Source organism: Tupaia chinensis, unplaced genomic scaffold (genome assembly GCF_000334495.1).
Source record: "Tupaia chinensis unplaced genomic scaffold, TupChi_1.0 Scaffold000429_1, whole genome shotgun sequence".
Taxonomy (NCBI): domain Eukaryota; kingdom Metazoa; phylum Chordata; class Mammalia; order Scandentia; family Tupaiidae; genus Tupaia; species Tupaia belangeri.
The window spans coordinates 6,733,352-6,753,769 of NW_006159934.1; the positions used below are offsets into that span (position 1 = coordinate 6,733,352).

At 42.1% G+C, this 20,418-nt stretch overlaps 1 protein-coding gene across 2 annotated transcripts in view; it reads right to left on the reverse strand.

The window, feature by feature from the left end:
* Positions 1-577: 577 nt before the first annotated feature.
* The window catches only part of TPST1 (tyrosylprotein sulfotransferase 1), a 104,705-nt gene continuing 84,864 nt past the window's right edge, over positions 578-20,418 (reverse strand). The window contains exons 3-5 of one of the 2 annotated variants that reach the window (XM_014590325.2): positions 13,050-13,100; positions 8,420-8,466; positions 578-771 (exon numbers count right to left, since the gene is read on the reverse strand). In XM_014590325.2, coding sequence (XP_014445811.1) covers positions 8,449-8,466; positions 13,050-13,100 — 69 coding nt within the window. In that variant the 3' untranslated portion in view covers positions 578-771; positions 8,420-8,448. Of the gene's footprint in view, positions 772-5,037; positions 5,459-8,419; positions 8,467-13,049; positions 13,101-20,418 lie in introns of those variants that run through there. The other variant, XM_006155024.3, reaches the window with a different exon arrangement.

Consider the following 20,418-nt stretch of genomic DNA (forward strand, 5'->3'; position numbering starts at 1 on the left):
ATATCCTTGAAGCTGTTTATCCAATTAGTGATTCTATTTTCTTTTCTTTTCTTTTTTGAGAGGTTTTTGCTATACGGCGCATGCGCTAGCCAGACAGAGACAGAGAGATAGCGAGAAATCACCCCCCAGAGGGGATGGCCATGCTGTAATCCCTTCTCCTCCATTCTCCTCTCAAGATCTTGGGCATGCACGCACACACGCCCGGCGTGAGTTTAAGCCACCAGGTCTGGGATTCGAACCACGGTAGACTACGTGGGAGTCCAGCGACATAGCCATTATGTTAACTGCTGGTCCCTGTGATTCTATTTTTCTATCTAGCCTTTAAAAAATAAAAGTGGAACAACACAAAACAGCTTTGTGACCTCAAATTTTCACTTAATATGAACATTTTCTGTGTTAGTAAATATTTTTCCACAATGTACCTATTGATTAGTTTTTATGAGGATGTACCATAATTCATTTTACCAGTCCCCTCTATTGTTAGGTTGCTTGCAGTTTTTGTTTTTACAAACTACATTTGAATGGACATGTTTGCAGAGAAAGCTTTCAAAACATTCATGATTTATTTCCTTACTCCTTTCAACTTTAAAACTTATTCATAAACTCAGTAGTCATTCCACATTTGGCCGACAGAGGGCATTTTAGGCTCGCTTCCTCAGGGCAAGGCCGTGAGCATATTCAACAGTATGTCACAAAGTGGTTTCATGAAAAGAAAGTGGTGTCATTGGGAAAATCATTCCATTTTGGATCTTCAGTAAAAATCAGCAAACCCTAAAGGGAAAACACAAGTCATTTATTTTTCTAACTAGATTAAACACACATCCCAGCACTCAAATAATGAACGGCTTTGTTAGGATTTAAACCCAAAAGGAATAAAAATGACCTCTTTTGCCCAATTCAGAATAACTAAAGGAGTGCTCTACTTTAGGCAAAGACAGAAAGTCCCCGTAGAATACTGTGTTAAATAGTGACAAACAAGCAGGCAATGCAACTCAATCCTGAAAATACTGACTTTGCTGGAGAAAAGTCCAGATAGCTTTAGGATACTTTAAAAATCTTTTCTATTAATTTATTTTTTAATTGCTATCGGGCACATGCACACGTGAGAGAGAGAGAGAGAGGGAGAGAGAGGTAAAGTGAGAAGGCACTCTCACATGGGGGTGGCCACACTGCAACCCCTCCTCCCCCATTCTCTCAGGATTTGGGGCATGTGAACATAAATGCCTGGCATAGTTTTCAAGCTGATGGAACTGAAACCACAGAGTTGACCATGTGAAATCCAGCTGCCTTGTGCACCACGCCACCGGCCACTGGCCAGCCCAGCTGCAGGATTTTGTAGCTCCCTAGAAGTACAGATGTGGAGGCAACCCTGAATGCAGCCTTGCCTATACCATTGTATCCATCACCTACCAGCCAGGTTTTGGTAGGTTAATACTGTAAGTTTTGTTAGCGAGAACTTAAAATGAGGGCTGTATGCATGTTTTCCTTGGTTTGCTCCCAAATCATAAAGGCCTAAGAGCAGCAATCTGCTTCCACTTAGAACACACAACTACGTCTACTAAATCGCTAAGCACGAGGGAGCTACTTTAAAAGATGTCGATGGGCACTCATGATGAGTTTCTATTCTTGAACAAAGATGATTATTAGAGGTAGAGGCAAAACAGCAGTTAAGGGCATGGGCTCCAGAGCCAGGCTGCAGTCCCTGTCATTTACTAGCTGGGCAAGGCCCCTTACAGCCCTGAGCCAATGCTTCATCTTGTAAAACGTAGGAGGTAACAGTGCCTGCACCAGAGGGTGATTGTGAAAATTAAATGAGTTTAAACATGTAACGTGCTTAGCACGGGGCCTAGGACCAAGAGAAGCTCTTGATCAATGTCGTCAGAGTGATTCCTTGACTAAATTATTATTAAGATCTTTTTTTCTTTCCATTTTGCTATAGGACACATGTGCTGACCGGAGGGAGACAGAGACAGAGACAGAGAAAGAAGGCACCCCCACCCTCCAAGAGAGGCCAGAAATACTGCAATCCCTTTTCCTCTTCTCTTCTTGGGATTTTGGGCACACACACATACCCCATTTATTGTTCATCTCACTAGGTCAGGATTCAAACTGCACAGCCAGCCACATGGGATCTAGCCACCCCAAATACCACACCACTGACTGGCCTGCTAAGATCTTTTTTTATTTTTTTAGATGCCTCCCTTCCTTCTTTCCTCCCTTCCTCCCTCCCTCCCTCCCTCCCTTCTTCCCTCCCTCTCTTATTCATGAGGGAGACACAAAGAAAGACAAACACCCTCAACAAGGTCTCACACCAAGCAATCCACCTCCCCTCATCCTCCAGACCTTCCCAGTCGGCCAGGGTCATGAGCACATGTGTGCATGTCCAGCATGACCAGGTCACCCTGAGACCCAAACCCCAATTGCCATATATCCTCCAGCATTATAGGGTGTTGTGCTACCACTGTACCACCGTGCTTGGGCCATTTTTCTCTCAGTCCTAAATTCTACGGTTCTTCCTTCACAGCTGATGCTCTCTCCAAGCTCCTCCTGCAGCCACCGAGAATGCCAGTCTCTCTCTGGCTTCTCAGTTTCCCCTGACAGTGTGTCTGTGCCAATGCCAGGTCCAAGCAGTTCTCTTTACTTGGTTCCTAGAAAGTGTCAGACACTTTGCTAGGTGCCAAAGGTACAAAAATGGACAAGACAGAGACTCAGTCTTCCAGGAACTTACTGTCCAGTGTAGGAGACAGACAATTAAAAAGTCAATGAACATTAACACTGCAGAGTATGATAAGTACTGAAAGAACGTAGGCAGAAGCGGGAGTCTATTTTTTAGTTGAAAGGGTCAGGGAAACTCTGAAAAGTGAAACTTACCGAGATCAGAGAATTGAGAAGGAGGCTCTCAGGCAAAGAGAAATAGAAGAGCATTCCAAGGAGAGGAGTAAAATGCATACAGGCAGGAAAAGCTTGGTGTGTTCCACAAAATGCAAAGAACCCAAGAGAGAAATAGAGGGAAATGCTCTGCAATGAGGCAGAGGAGAGGACAGTGGCTGGGTCATAGCAGGGGTATGGGCTCTATTCTAAATGAAGCAGTAAGCCATAGAAAGATCATTATGGCACTGCTAAGAGAAATACGTAAGACTGAGTGAGTCTGGTGGCTAGAAAGTCCAAAGATATGAACCATCAAGCCAGAGGGGTTGATGGCCAACACTCAGAGGGATTTGGGAGGAGTGTGCAGAGAGTGAGAGTTGCAGACAGCTCTCTCTTTTATAACAACTGTCTCTTAAAAAACTAACTCTATTTATTTATTTATTATTATATATTTTTTCCTTTTATTCATTTTTTTGAGAGATTTTTGCTATAGGGCATGTGTACTCGTTGGAGAGACAAGAGACATGATGTGTCCTGGTCACGAAATTCCCAAAAGACCTCCAAGGAGCCGATTCCAATGAAAGCACACAAGGGTCGCTTTATTTGGGCTCCAGCCAGGACTCCCAATCGTCACCAACACAGAGGGTCAGAGTTGAGAGCCCCCAGTGTTAGTTGGGCTGGGTTTTTATTTAGCTGTTGTGGGGGCAGGTGGAGGGGTGCTGAGGAATGCACTCAGGCGGCTATACATTGGCCGTAGATTTTAAGAAGCAGAGTTGTCTTTTACTGATTGGCAAGAAAGTTACTTCGGGTCTCTGGTATTTCCTTTGTTTTTTATCATTGGCCAGCTCCAGTGGAATGATGGTCTTAGACCTTCTCCTATGTGATTGGCTCGCCTCCTTGAAATGGCGCCGATTCTCAGCAGGGTGGGTTTAACAAAATGGAGTTGCCCCGTAAAAATTTGGAGTCACTCTGGTCCTTCAATAGAAAGTGAGAAATAACCTCCTGGCAGGGATGGCCACGCCACAATCCTTTCTTCTTTCTTCTGTCTGGTGCACTCACCAGACAGACAGAGAGAGACATAGAGACAGAAAGCGAGAAATCACCCCCCAGGGGGGATGGTCACGCCGCAATCCCTTCTCCATTCTCCTTTCGGGATCTTGGGCACGCACGCACACGTGCCCGGCGTGAGTTCTAAGCCACCGGGTCTGGGTCGCGAACTGTGGTCGACTACGTGGGAATCCAGCGACATTGCCATTACACTAACTGCTGGTTCCCGAGAACGAACTCTTTATTATAAGAGTTAGAACTCACTTAGCTCTCTCATGACACTGCATTAATCTATTCATGAGACTGGTGCCTCCATGTTCCAATCACCACAATCCAATTACTGCCCACAAAGACCAAATTCTAAAACATGAACTTTTGGAAGACAAACTGGAACAGGGCCATGTTTCTGGGACCAGCAGTTGGTGTAATGGCTATGTTGCTGGACTCCCATGTAGTCAACTGCGGTTCAAGTTCCAGTCTCGATGGCTTAAACTCACGCTGGGCACATGTGCATGCATGCCCAAGATCCCAAGGGGAGAATGGAAGAGAAGGGATTGCAGTGTGGCTATCCCCCGAGGGGGGTTATTTCTCACTTTCTGTCTCTTTGTCTCTCTTTCTGGCAAGTGTCGTAAAGCAAAAACCTCTCAAAAAAATTTTATTCTGAGACTCTGTTGGGGGGTACATATCTCTTTGTCTCTCTAGAGAGGAATATTTATAACATAGCCAGCTGAAGAAACTTTATCAGATCACTACCTGTTAAAATGATGCTTCCCTGAAATCACAGTAATGAAAATATGTAATGGGGCTGGCAGGTGGCGTGGTGGTTAAGGGTGCTGGACTTCCATATGGCCGACCACAGTTTGAATCATGGACCTGGCGACTTGCTTTCTCACTTTCCCTCTCTCTCTCTCACTCTGTCCCTCTCTGATCAAATTAAAATAAATAAATAAATAAATAAAATTAATAAAGTTAAATAAAACAATTCTTTTTAAAAAAAAAAAAACATGTAACTACCAGAATGCTTCACATTTAAAGCTTTTATTTTGAAAAATAAAATACAAAAGTCATTAAGTTGTAAATGTGTACAGTAATTTCCCAACTTTTCAGAAACAATACAATGAATTATTTAAATAATTAAGATATTTAATATCCACATCAATACATTTAAACAGGCACAAGTGTTCTACGAAACATTAGAACGTGTACAACCTATTCCAAAATGAAACTGCTCAGTTTTGTTTACAGAATCTCATTTTTAAACCCTCCCCTTGAAAACAAAGTTTGCAATTTGGTAAGAAAAGATGAGGACAAGAGCAGTTTTAACAGAAAGCACATGTCCCCTCTGGGCTCCTTATCCACAGGGCTGTGCATGTAATTAGGATCAAGAGCGTTTTACTCGGGAAGCAGATCACTCAGGCAGGCCCCACTTGTGCAGACCTTTCCACCCTCTCAGTGGGAGGAGACTGGCAAAGGAGCAGAGAGATCTGGCCAGGAGACAGCCAGTCCTAAAATTTCCCTTCCTTTGGAAATGCAGCAGTCTTTCCTAGGACAGAGAAACAGAATGTGGTTACAGATATGGCGTCACAGTCCACGCTCCCTGCACCAACACTGCTCCCTCCCAGTTTGGGGCAAGTTCTGGCAGGATAACGGCAGCCTCAGCCTCGGAACTGCCCAGGGACAAGCTTCGTCCCAGTCTAAGGTGCTTTTAGATGCCTGCGAATAATTTCTATGCGCAAAACAAGCAGATGGCAGCCAAGGCAAGGGCTGCTACTGCCCGTGTCTAAATGGCTGCAACTGTCATCTGCAATTGAAGCCACTGCAGGGCACTGCTGGCTCCAAATGTCCAGGGATCAAAATGCTGACTCCTCATCTTTTGAAAAAGAAGATTCTAAGGTCTTCGGAGAACACAGTGACTGTCATTCAAATGCCAGAGGGATCTAAAAGACAAGAAGAAAGACTAGTATCTGTTCCTAGATGCCCAGCTTCACTTCAGTACTTCTCTCACTGCATGTGGGCACCTGCATGGGCCTCAACAAGCACACAAGGATGGAATGATGCTGTGGTGGCAGCATGTAAGCTGGGGTAAAGTGACAGTGCAGTCTAGCTTATAACAGGTGGCTGGGCAATAAGGAGTCCTTGTGTGTATGTTTGGGGAGGGGGAGAAATTTAAAAGCATTTTTGGTAAACAAAATTATCCAAGGCCTGATAAGTGTTGTTACATATGCAAGTTCATATAGTATAAATCTAACATTCAGTATTTGTTCTTTAGCAAAAATAAACCTATTATTATTAAAAATTTAAATCTATTAATATTAATAAAAACCTATTAATGTTATTAATTCATTGAACTGTATTAATATTAATTCATTGCTATTCATGATTTTTTTTGGGGGGGGGAGAGGTTTTTGCCATAGGGCACATGCGCTTGCCAGAAAGACAGAGAGAGACAGAAAGACAGAAAGTGAGAAGTCACCCCCCAGAAGGACTGGCCACACTGCAATCTCTTCTCCTTCATTCTTCTCTCAGGGTCCTGGGCATGCACGCACAAGCACCCGGCATGAGTTTAAGCCACTGGGTCTAGGACTCGAACTGTGGTGGACTATATGGGAGTCCAGTGATACAGCCATTGCGCCAACTGCTGGTCCGCCATTCATGATTTTTTAAAAAATGTTGCCAGAGGGCAGATGTGCTTGCCAGAGAGAGGGAAGGGGAGAAAGCACTCCCCATGGAAAATGGTGATGCTACAATCTCTTCTACTCCATTTTTCCATCCTGTTTGGATTTGGGGTATGCCTGGGATGTTTGTCGAGCCACTGAGTCTTGCCTCAGTGGAACTTGAACCGTGGACCTTGAACCATGCTGTTGGATGTGTGGGGTCTGTTTTCCTTAACCAACAGGCCATAGGGCTGGCCCATCATCCATGATTTTTACATGACATAGCAGTCAGTATTCATGCTTCTTATATCTATAATCCATGAATACAAAGCAAGTCATAAACATTTTATTGAAATTATAGTCTCCGTTTTCTCAGTGCAACAGGAATAATAACACCTACTTGTCAGAGTGGTTTAAAAACTGAATGAAATCATACATATACATTTATCATAAATATTATATTATATAGATTTGCCATATATATCATAAACATCTTGACTAGCCCTTATCCAAAATGCTTGGACCAGAAGTATTTTGGATTTTGAACATTTGTAGACTTAGGAATATCTGCATATACATATTCAAATATCTTGGGAATGAGACCCAAGTCCAAACATTAATTTGTTTCATATATACCATACATACAGGCTAAAGGTAAATTTTATATGATATTTTTATATTGTAGTATTTTGACTGCAAACCATCACACAACATCAGGTATAAAATTTTCAACTTGTAGCATCATGTTGGCACGAAAAAAGTTTTGGATTTTAGAGCATTTCATATTAGGGATGCTCAACCTGTGTGTGTGTGTGTGTGTGTGTGTGTGTGTGTGTGTGTATGTGTATGCTTGTTATTTTATGCCTGGTTTAGACTATATACTCAATATATGGTTATTGTATAAGATAAAAACAAAAATCAGGAAGAAAATCTATGAGAAAAAAATCCAATATCAGATTTTTAGAAAAGTTTTTCAAGTTCTAAATGACCTAAAGCATCACTGCAATATTCAGAGAAAAACAGAATCTTAAAGTTCAGAAGAGTTTGGAAGAAGGGTGTGAACTCAGCAGTTACGTCAGGGGATATGGGTTCAGAAGCCAGCTCTGTCACTAATGAGCTGGTGTCCCCAGATATGTAGCTGCTGATGTACATGTACTCAAGTATACAGGAGCCTTAGAAGGCCTGGCTGCTCTCGTCCACCCTGTAACTTTCCTTAGCTCCAACAACAGATTGCAGTTTACAAATACAAGACATCGTAATACACTAAAATAAGCAAGGGAAAACCTCACAAACCAATCAATTCATCACCACGCCCTTCCCCCCCAAAAAATAGAGTAGTGTAGAAACAAGTACAAGTCTGGCACACAGAGCAGCATGGGGTGGTGGAAGAAGCCGTGGCTGGAAGTCAGGAGGTGGTAACTTAGCTCTGAGTTTTCCCAACCTCTATGATGCAACCTGGACAAACGATCTGCTCTCCAGTACTGGTTTTCTAAATCAGTCAATGCAGTTGGGCTTCATGGTCTCCAGGTCTCTTTCAGCTAAAATACTTTATAACTTCAAACCCTTCCTCTAAGAAAATAACTAAAACTACTTCTGTGCTTATTATGTGCCAGGCTCTTTGCAGAAATTATTACGGTTCTTTCTTACCACCAGTCTCTAACATCCTCATTTTACAGTTGGGGAAACAAAGACATAGGCAGGTTAAGTAATTCACTCAGTATTGCTCAGTAAGTGACAGAGGTAGGATTCCAACTCAGGCAGGGTGACTCAGAATTATGCTCTCCACCCCGTCACACTACAAGGGCCCAAGCAGAAAACCAAAAGACCCAGCGGTATCCCCCTACCCTCACCTCATGTATGAAAGAGGATTCTGGCTCCGCTACTCCACTTGCTCGGTCTGTTGAAGGAAGCAGAAGATGTTTAAAGTCCCTGAAGTTGGTCAGCATGAGAAGAGAGTTTCCAATGATAGAGTAGGAGGAGCCCTCAGGCTCTGTTTACAGACTTTTGAGTAAACTCAATCTGCTACTGCTGATTAAAGAATTTGGCCTTTCACCCTGGTTCCTGGGAGAAAACTAAATCCTTGGAATATTCTGAGGAATAGGAGTGTCTTTCATAAGACCCTTGGATAACATCTGAGTTTATGTTAAGAGATAACAAAGACCAGCCATGTTATTAAAAGGCTGAGGCTTTGAATCAGCCTGACCTCTGGGGAGGGGGTTGGCTGGAGACTGAGTTTAATGACATGACCAGTGAGTGATTCAATCAATTCTGATTATGTAATAAAACACCAATAAAATGCTAATACCAAAGTGCCTGGTTGGTGAACACAGACGTGCTGGGAGGGTGATATATCCTATCTCACACAGAGAGGGCACAGAAGCTTTGTATTCAGGACCCATCCAGACCTGGTCCTATGTGTCTGTCTGTTTGGCTGGTCCATTCATAATACCATTCATAATAACACTGCAATTTTAAGTATAATACTTTCCTGAGTTCTGTGAGCCATTCTAGCTAATTATTGAACCTGAGGGTTCTGTGGGCTTTAGTTTTCTCATTTATTAGAAGTTAAACCAAAGTTCTATGTAGGATCTTTCCTCAATATATGTACATTTGTGTGTGTGAGGGATACATTAAATGAAACTTAACCATAGTAAAGGGCTCTTGAGTGCTTGCTCGGTCTTTTTTATTCTTCTTCTTATTCATTTTGAAGAATTCTTTATATGCTACAGATGAGTCTTTGTTTCAAATATTTTCTCCTACTTAAAGCTACTTTTAAAAAATATATTTATTTATTTAATTCCATTTGTTATTTTAATTTGACCAGAGAGCGAGAGAAAAGCGAGAAAGCAAGCTACCAGGTCCAGGACTGAACTGCAGTTGGCCATGTAGGAATCTCCTACTTAAAGCTACTTTTAAAAAATATATTTATTTATTTAATTCCATTTGTTATTTTAATTTGACCAGAGAGCGAGAGAAAAGCGAGAAAGCAAGCTACCAGGTCCAGGACTGAACTGCAGTTGGCCATGTAGGAATCCAGCGCCTCTAACCACCATGCCATCTGATGACCCCTTAAAGTTTACTTTTTATTTACTCTTTATAGTCATTTATGTTTTTTTAAAAAATTTGCTATAGGGCGTGTGCACTACATGGAGAGAGACAGATAGACAGATAGACAAAGAATTGCACGCAGCACAAAAGTAGAGCGGAAGAGCAAGCAGATTCATTTAGCAAGAATACTTTCCAAAGGGTTAGGAGTGGGCTGGAGCAAGGCAGTTCAAGGGCCCCTTCAACTAGGGTTGGGCTACTCTGTCAGGTATACTGGGGTAGAATCAGGTGCACTTCATGTGACCAGCTGCTCAACTGTCCACAGCTGCAGGTTTACGTATGTATTTTTAGGGTCTATAGTCAGAGCATGGTTGACTTGCCTTGCTCCCATTTATTCCTTCTTTCCATCTCTTTCTGTCCGGTGGCAGGGCAGAATCTTGTAAAACTGTCTGATTTTGAGACCTGTCTGTCCCTTGGGCTTTGGCTGTTCCCTTCTGCATTCCTTCTCCCTCCTTCATAAGCCCCCACATCCTAACTTTGCTGCCTCAGCCTCCTCCAGGGAGGATGGTCACACCGCAATCCCTACTCCTCCAGTCTCCTCTCAGGGTTTTGGGCACGCATGCACACCTGGCATGTTTTCAAGCTGCTGGACCTGGGATTCAATCCACACAGTCAATCTTATGGGGTCCATCTGCCTTAACCATCATACCACTGGATGGCCCCAATGATTTTTTTGGACGGCACACTACAATCCCCTCTCCTCCATTCTCCTCTTGGGATTTTGGGCATGATTCAGCATAGGATTTGGGACTCGAACCATTTTTGGCCATGTAAGAATCCAGCACCTTAACTACCATGCCACCTGCTGGCCTCTCTGATAATATTTTAATAAGTAAACATGTTCAATTTTAATGTAGTCCAAATTATCCATCTTTAAATTGATTGGTCTTTTTCCTGATTTGAGAAATCCTTCCTTCTTAAGGTCATAAACATATTATGTAGTATCTCTGTTATTCTCTAAAAATTTCATTATCTTGCCTTTCACATTTAAGTACATAATCTACCCAGAAATTATTTTTGTGTATGCTGTGAGTAGGGGTTCCTTTTAGTTTCAGGATCAAATTTCTTTCTCATACTTATATAAACCAGTTTTAGGGTTTAATATTTCTCCCCCTTTTTTTTTTGCCATACAGTACTTGCGCTTGCTGAAGAGAGAGGGAGACAGAGACAGAGGGAAAATGAGAAATCACCCCCTGGGGGGATGGCCATGCCACAATCCCTTCTAGTCCATTCTCCTCCTCGGATCTTGGCCATACACACATACACACATGTGCCCAGAGTGATTTTCAAGTCGTGAATTGAACTGTGGTTGGCCGTGTGGGAGTCCAACAACATAACCATTACGCCACCTGCGGGCCCCTGGGTTTAATATTTCTTCAAGACTGCCTGTTAGATTATTCTCTGGATCCAATTTCCACAGCCCTAAATAAGTGACAGTCTGTTCATTAATCTACCTGGGTTTCTGTAAGTTTTCACACAGGGCCCTGCACCCCCTTGTCTATATGAGTTGATCAGAATCTTTCCGATAGATCAGGAGTTCCTTGAGATCTTTTCTACCCCTCTGACTCCTGAGGACTTATTCAAATTTCTCACCACAATAGACACTCAGTAAACACTTGTTGAATAATGAAATGAATGAACGGATGAATATTAAACATGTACTAAAAGGGATATACCTTAAAAGTACTTCAAAACTCTCAAGTAATATGTATCAATTCTTGATCACTGACGTTACCTGACAAGGATCAAGGAAGGCAGAGCCTTCAAACCTGGAGTAAGACAGCTTCTCAGAGAGGGCAGCCCATTTATTCCAGGCTCGTTTCAGGGAATACTTCACACAAGTTGAAGAGTGATGTTTCCCTCACCACTGATATCTGGAACATTTTTAGAAACCGAGTGCAGTATTGAGTTTTCCTATTAACAAGCTAATCACTGATACTAGCAGCCTGGAGGCAACATTTATCACTATGCTACAAAGGGAAATCTGCCACATTTAAGCACTGGTTATCCATCTAAAACATATTTTGCCAGAGGGCATGTGCAATCACTGGAGCAAGACAGAGAAAGTATCCTCCATGGGGAATGCCACAATGCAATCCCTTCTCTGCTTCTTCCTCCTCTCAGGACTTTGGGCATACATGTACACATGCATGGCATTTCTCAAGCCACCAGGTCTGGGACTCGAACCATATGGTCAGCCAAGTGGGATCCTTAACCCGTGTTACTGGTTGGCCCTGGTTATTCATTTTTTCCAGCTACTCTATGGTGAGACAGATGATATGCAGACGTAGGACACTCTTCGGGCTACTCTAGGCATGTCAGCCATAACACTCTGTTTCTCTCCAACTCAATCAACAATCCTGGAATGCAAATAGGAGTGTGATGTTACAGAGATAACTCTAGATTGGTTTGAATTATTTTTATTTTATTTTTATGTTTAGAATATTTAATTATTTTTTTAATTCCATTTGTTATTATTATTATTATTTTTTAAATTTGACCAGAGAGAGATAGAGAGTGAAAGGAAAAAAAAGAAAGCAAGCTGCCAGGTCCAGGACTTGAACCACAGGGGCCCATGTGGGAGTCCAGTGCCCCAACCACCACATCACCTGCTGGCCCCTATTTTTATTTTTTATTGCCAGAGGTTATGTGTGCCTATGAGAGAGAGAGAGAGAGAGGGAAAGCAACTCCTTTCTCCTCCATTTCTCCATCCTGTCAGGATTTGGAGCACTTATGCACATGAACCCAGAGTGTTTTACAAGCCACCAGGGCTAGGATTTGAAACACAACCAGCCATATGGGATCCTGCTCTCTATGTGTAGGGTTTAACCACTGCACTACAGGGCTGGCCCTTGAATTAATTTTTTATAGAGTAAAAATTATAAGCTTCAAACTCTCACCATCTTTCTCAAGGGCCAATGGCTGCATACTTAATATATTCACAAGTCCTCTAGGTTCTAAATGAGAAATGTCAAAAGGCCATGACTATATATGTCTTAAGAACATCAAAGAGGGTAGCTATACATACTAATTTCAAATTAAGTAACATAAGGCTAGAACAGAATAACCAAGACTCCCTTATATGTGGAATACTGTGGCTTGTGAGTGACCTCAAGCAATTGGATTTTAATTATAAGTCAAGTATTTTGCTAATTTTGAAAGACACTGAACTCTCTGAAATTAAGACTATTAAATTAAGGTTAAAATCAACAAGTACCAGAGGCCAATCTTTCTACCACCAACACATATCATTATCTCTTTTTTTCTTTATTTTTTAATTCTAGTTTCTTGCTTTTGTCTTTCTTATTTCATTGTGTCTTTATAAAGATTAGTTCATTGCAAGAGCCCATCAAGAAGAGGAAGCAGATACAGTACCTGGGGTTTTTCTTTAAGAAAGTCAGGTAGTTGAAATTCTCCTTTATAGACCTAGAAAAACAAAGCAGGTATGAGTTTAAGGAAACAGGTACAGTCATCATCATTTCAGGACACCTGCAATGCCTGACAATGGGGGTGGGTTTACCCCTTAATTCTTGGAAAGTTTAGAGTGAGAGAAGCCTGCAAGTTCAAAAACAGCCAGAGGGCAGTGGAATCTCCATTCCCTTAGATTCCCTCCTGTTCCATGTTTGCTCCCAGATGTGGGCTGACTAGGAAAGGGCTCAGGATATCTGCAGAAGAAAAAACAGCAACCAACATTCCAAATTCCAATCATATTAGCTGAGTTCTGAGAAAGGAAGCCCTAGGCAGTCTCAAGCAACCAACAAAGAAATCACACAGTTCAGGAACAAGCTCCTCCTGGTTGTGTTTTGAATTTTCTAAGATAACAACCTTGTATTAAGCCAACTTTACTTTTCTCCACTAATCTAGTATTTCTGTGATGATCTGAATACAAAATGATTCTTAATACACACACTCCTTAATCTCATAAAATCATGGTTAAAAACATACTTTAAATACATAAAAATATTTCTACAATAGTACAAGTAATAATTAGAAAATATTTTTTAAATACCATCTCTAATAATATTTTTAAAAACATACAATACTGGGACCAGAAGATGGTGTAATGGTTACATCACTGGACTCCCACATAGTTGACCATGGTTCAAGTCCTGGACCCGGTAGCTTGAAACTCATGTAGGGCACGTGTGCATGAGTGCCCAAAATTCTGAGAGAAGAACAGATGAGAAGGGATTGCAGTGTGGCCATCCCCCAGGGGGATGATTTCTGTCTCTCTGTCTCTCTCTATCTCTTGGGCAAGCACACGCACCCTATAGCAAAAATCTGTCTTTAAAAAAAGAAAAAGAAAAGAACTACTGCTATGCTACTAATAACAAAGGTGGATGCCAATACCTAATGATGACAGGGAAATCCAGGTCCCAAAGAATAATATACCACATGTCTCCATTAAAAAAAATTTAGAGTTCATATATAAGCAAAACAATCTATGTTGTTTGAAATCAGGATATTGTTTATTCTGGGGAAGAGGGAAGTGGGAGTGATTAGGAGAAGGGATAAGAGAGATTTCAAGGTTCCGGTAATTTTCTGTCTTGATACGGATAGTGGTTATAAGAGTATGTTAATTTCATGATCCTTTATTGAGATATAATTGTTCTGCATGTATACATCAATAACAGAATTCAGTAGACAAATTAAGTCAGTGGCTTAATGTTAAAAACTTACTGCTAACACAATCTGTTTTAGTTTAATAGAAACTTATTCCTTCTGTTGAACAACCTCTATGCATAATCAAAATATATGATAGAAGACATTTTTTGAGTAAAAAGGAATTTAGGATTCAAGAATCTTTGTGAGTTGGCTCTATTTTCTGGAAATTAACTGAGTGCTTTGAAAACCCTACAGAAAATTGGAGATAAAATTGGTTCTGGCAAACCAGCTAGATTTTTGAAATCAAACTATTAGGTTGTCAGGAAAGTCAAGAGTATTTTCTATGTTTTTCTATGCAAAAACATGTCATGACTATACTGACAACCCAATATTACTTGCCACAATGGGAAAAGAACCTGGGCAATTCCTTCCTATTTCTTTCACATTTCAGTTTACCTAGGGAACAGTAGCCTGGTCCACTGGAAAACATGATGCAAAGATAAATGCAACACAATATGGTAGTAGGCTTAAAATTAAGGTGGGCACACAACTGATGGCTCAACATTGTGGAATGTAAGAATTCTAACAATTTGACCAAGGATGAGAAAAATAACTGCGACAAAATGTAAGGTTAGACTGGAAACCATGATCTTGTATTGACACCAGCTATGACTTTTCTCAGTAGATTTGATGGGAGTAGTAAAGTGGGTTGACCTAAGATAACTAAAAGACTGACTGGACAGAGCTATGATGTACTTTTAAACAGCCAACCTGGGGCCAGCAAGTTGTGTGGTGGTTAAGGCACTTGATTGCCACATGGCCAAAAACGGTTCGAATCCAGAAACTGGTGGTTCATAAAATCATGCCAGGTACGTGTGTGTGTGTGTGTGTGTGTGTGTGTTCCCAAAATCCCAAGAGGAGAACGGAGAAGGGACTGAGGCATGACCAACGTCCCAGGGTGGTTGATTTCTCACTTTCCCTCTCTCTGTTTCTCCGGTGAGGGCACAAGCTTTATGGCAAAAACCTTAAAAGACAGGGAACCAGCAGTTAGCGTAATGGCTATGTCGCTGGACTCCCACGTAGTCGACTGTGGTTCGCGTCCCGGACCCGCCGGGCGCATGTGCGTGCATGCCCAAGATCCCGAGAGGAGAATGGAGGAGAGGGATCGCGGCGTGACCATCCCCCCGGGGGGTGATTTCTCGCTTTCTGTCTCTCTCTGTCTGGCGAGTGCACGTGCCCTATAGCGAAAAAACCTCTCCGAAAAAAAAAATAAAATAAAATAAAAAAAAGAAAAAAAGACAAAAACCAAAACCAATAAATAAATAAATAAGAGAGAAAGGGAGAGAGAGAGAGAGAATCATTCTTTTTCTTCTCCCCTAATGTAGCCTGTGGCTTTGTAATAGTCACAAATTAGTGTTACAGGTAACTATTTGAAAATCTCTTTTTGGGAACCAGCAGTTAGTGTAATGGCTATGTCACTGGATTCCCACATAGTCAACCACGGTTCGCATCCTGGACCCGGTGGCTTAGAACTCACGCCGGGCGCGTGTGCGTGTGTGCCCAAGATCCCGAGAGAATGGAGGAGAAGGGATTGTGGCGTGACCATCCCCCCTAGGGGGTGATTTCTCGCTTTCTGTCTCTATTTCTCTCTGTCTGTCTGGCGAGCGCATGCATCCTATAGTGAAAACGTCTCAAAAAAAAAAAAATCTCTTTTTTAGGTTTTTGCCATAAGACATGTGAGCTTGCCAGAAAGAGATAGAAAGTGAGAAATCAGCCCTCAGGGAGATGGCCATGCTACAATCCCTTCTTCTCCATTCTCCTCTTTGGATTTTGGGTACCCATGCACATGTGCCCAACATGATTTTCAAGACAATAAGTCCAGGACTCAAACCATGGTAAACCATGTGGGAATTCAGTGCCTTAACCACTATGCCACCTGCTGGCCAAAACTTGAACTTTCTTTTCATTTCTTTTTTTTCAGAGAGAGATTTTTGCTATAGGGCATGGGCACTTACCAGAGAGACAAAAAGTGAGAACTCCTTCCCGACCCCAAGGAGGGGTAGCCACACTGCAATCCCTTCACTTCCATTCTCTTCTTAGGATCTTGGGATCTTGGGCATGTATGCACATGCATCTAGCATGAGTTTTAAGCTGGCGGGTCCTGGACTCAAACTATGATTGACTACATGGGAGTCCAGCGAAGTAACCATTACACCATCTGCTGATCCATAAACTTCCATAATTCCACACAATGTTATGAAAGAACCTGAACTCTTGTTTAATAGACAAATAACTTTTTTTAAAAGGTTTTTATCAAAGGGTGTTCTAGCCAGAGAGAGAACATGAAAGGGAAAGTGAGAAATTACTCCTGGGGGGGAGGGGGAGACCATGCTACAATCCCTTCTCCTCCTTGGATTTAAAATGATCCATAAACTTCCATAATTCCACACAATGTTATGAAAGAACCTGAACTCTTGTTTAATAGACAAATAACTTTTTTTAAAAGGTTTTTATCAAAGGGTGTTCTAGCCAGAGAGAGAACATGAAAGGGAAAGTGAGAAATTACTCCTGGGGGGGAGGGGGAGACCATGCTACAATCCCTTCTCCTCCTTGGATTTAAAAAAAATAATTGTTTACTTAATTTTATTTATTATTATTATTATTATTTTAATTCACCAGAGAAAAAGAGAAAAAGTGAGAAAGCAAGCTGCCAGGTCTGGGATTCAGACTATGGTCAGCCATGTGGAAGTCCAACACCTTTACCACTACACTACCTGCTGGGCCCACAGATAATGCTTTTATTTACTTTATTATTATTATTATTATTATTATTATATAAGAGAAATTTTTGCTATAGGGCATGTGCACTCACTGGAGAGACAGAGACACACAAAAAGACAGAAAGTAAGAAATCAACATCCCGGGAGGATGGCCATGCCACAATCCCTTCTCTATTCTCCTCTCAGGATTTTGGGCATGCACGCTCCTGATGTGAGTATTTTTGCTTTGTTTTGTTTTGTTTTTGTTTTTTACTTTAATGGTTTTTATTTATTTATTTATTTTGCTGTAAAAGGTGTGAGTTTTAAGCTACCAAGTCTGGTACTTGACTCGCGGTCAACTACATGGGAGTCCAGTGATGTAACCATTATGTCATGTTCTGGTCCCAGATAACACTGGTTTTTTTTTGTTTGTTTGTTTGTTTGTTTGAGAGGTTTTTGCTATAGGGTGCGTGCACTCACCTGAAAGAGAAACAGAAAGTGAGAAATCAGCCCCCGGGGGGGATCGCCATGCCGCAATCCCTTCTCCTCCATTCTCCTCTTAGGATCCTGGGCACGCGCACATGCGTGCCTGGTATGAGTTTAAGTCACTGGGTCCAGGACTTGAACTGTGGTCGACTACATGGGAGTCCAGCGACATAACCATTATGCCAACTGCTGGTCCCTCCAGATAACACTTTTATGAAGACATGACAGTCAAATAACACTTTTAAGCAGACATGACTATCCTAAATTGTTTATAGGTATGCATTTTACAGACATTACTTATATTAGCAGTAATGATTGAGTTAGAGAGTATTGGGCTTTCTCCAAGCTGCAAAGCAAGAACCACCAATAGTATAGTAGGGAATGTGTGGCCCTTTCCAAGGTGACGACTCTTGCAGCCTGCAGGTGTCAATCCACCCATCTCCCTATGCTCGTGGACTGGTTAGGTAATCCAGTGGGTGTCAGGATTTCTACTGATAGTTTTATGGAATGGATCAATGAAGACAACCTCCAAGAATCTGTATGTGGGATTTTCACCAACTCAGTAAGAACTCAGGACTCTAGGGCCAGCAGGAACCATGGTGCTTAAGTGCCAGAGTCCACATACCTAACTGTGCAGTCTAAGTCCCAGGTCTGGGAGCTTGAAAAACATGCCAGGCACGTGTGTGTGTGTGTGTCTGTGTGTGTGTGCATGCCTACAATCCTGAGTGGACAATAGAAGAGAAGGGATGGTAGCATGGCCATCACCCTTAAGGGTGATTTCTCTTTCACTCTCTCTCTATGCAGTCTCTGGTGAGAGCATGTGCTCTATAGCAAAAAACCCTAAAAAATTTTTTTCAGTACTCTTATTGCTGCCCAGTGGCGTCCAGCACACTTCTCTGCAACAAACTAGAGGCTTCGAGCAAACTTAACTGGTGAACACCATGATGGATGGGCTTGCTGGAGGTTGCACCCGTAGAAACTGGGCATCTGCCATGGGTTGCACTCTTAGGAACTGGGCCTTTGCAGCCTCCATGATGCATACAAATCAACCAACCTTGCTTGGTCTTGGATCCCAGTCTGCACGCTTTATTGGGCCTAGTACAACAGGGAGCTTTATGGAGCACAGAGAACTAACGGTAGTGATGGCTGCCGCCAGACCCACACACACTGGCTAAACACAAAGATTTTGTTACCACACAAATGGAAACAGGTTCCATTAGGAAAAAGCTTGATAGCCACTGGATTTGAGTCTATTATACAAAAAACTATGAATACTTATTGAAATGAGTATAACGGGGCACCTCCTAAAAGCACAAAGAAATCTTCTAAATGATGAATCCTAAGTTTACAAACCTAAAGACATTTCCCCTTTTACTGATATACTTGTAAACTTAGCAACATTTCTTTTTTTTTTTTTTTTGAGAGGTTTTTGCTATACAGTGCGTGCACTCGCCAGAAAGACAGAGAGAGACAGAGAGAGAGAAAGCAAGAAATCACCCCCCAGAGGGGATGGCCACACCGCAATCCCTTCTTCTCCATTCTCCTCTGGGGATCTTCAGCGTGCACGCACACACGCCCGGCGTGTCTCAGCCACAGGGTCTGAGACTCAAACCGCAGTAGACTGCATGGGAGTCCAGTGACATAGCCATTACACTAACTGCTGGTTCCTAAACATAGCAACTTTTGAGATTTGGAGAATGAGCATACTGTTTCCTATCTTTTTTTCTCTGCAATGTCTAAAAACTGTCTATTTTTTGGAGTCTCTGCTACAGTCCTAGGACACCTAAATGAAAGCAGAGATATGAGACTTATAGATGAGGTACTTCTGTGGAGATGCAGTACACTAAAGTGGAGATGGGTGCAGGATGACAAATTTGCTGCTGCAAGGAGTGTCTCAAGCTATGACAATCTCTTCCTTATTATCAGATAGTACCAGGTCTGTGTGGGGGCTGGCCTGGCTGCTCCCTGAAGAATCTGCATGTAAGAATCCTAACACTGCAGTCCAGAGACTGCTCCAGCTTGTGAACATGGGAAGTATCTAAGCTGGGAGCTGTGGAATATGGTATTAGCACTGATTCCCACTGTGCCTGCCTATTGTCTGGGGGCAAGCGGATACCATACCTGGAGCAGGGACTGAAGCTGTTACAACATCTTTTTAAGAAAGCTTCATATTTTTTTAAACCAGATTCTCAAATATCTTTTCTTCTCCCCTCTATTCAGGGAAAGTCTGAATAGCCTCAACCCCCACTCTCCAGGCCACTGGGGATTATTGCTCAGGCATATTGTCCTGCGCCTTGGCTGCTTTATTGAACAAGTTCAAGTTTGATTTGCTCCAGTTCCTCTCCTATTGTCAGTAGATGAGGTTCCCAAGACACTTTTCTTATCTCCGTGATAGCCTCTCAGATGCTCATACAATGAATTCCCTCTCTCTTGGCTAGCTCCTTCTGCTAGAATCCAGGCAGAAAGTTCAACCCAGGCAATCAGTCATACAGATAGGTAATGGCGGGGAAGGCTCAGAAGGCCCCAGCCCAGCACTCTTGTACTATGCCATGCGTACTCTCTGCATCTTATGTTACCTTTATGTTTAGAGCTTGTGGTTAGATCTTCTCTTTTCTCTTTAGTTTGTTGTAAAATCCAGTAAGACAGGGCAGAAAAAATGAGTGGGAATGTTAAATATTTTAAATATCTTCCAGGTCTGGCAATTTCAGAGTAGTTTAAAGCTTCAATGAGGGGGGAAAAAACTAGCATGTGATATCACAAATGTAACAACAATGAAAAGCAGAAACAGCCAGGGTAAACTATCAGATAAAGGTTCAATCAGTAAGTGAGGCCCAGCTTTGGTGGCACTGTCAGCGTACTGATGAGCCGGAATAGGGAAAAAGGACTGAAGCATG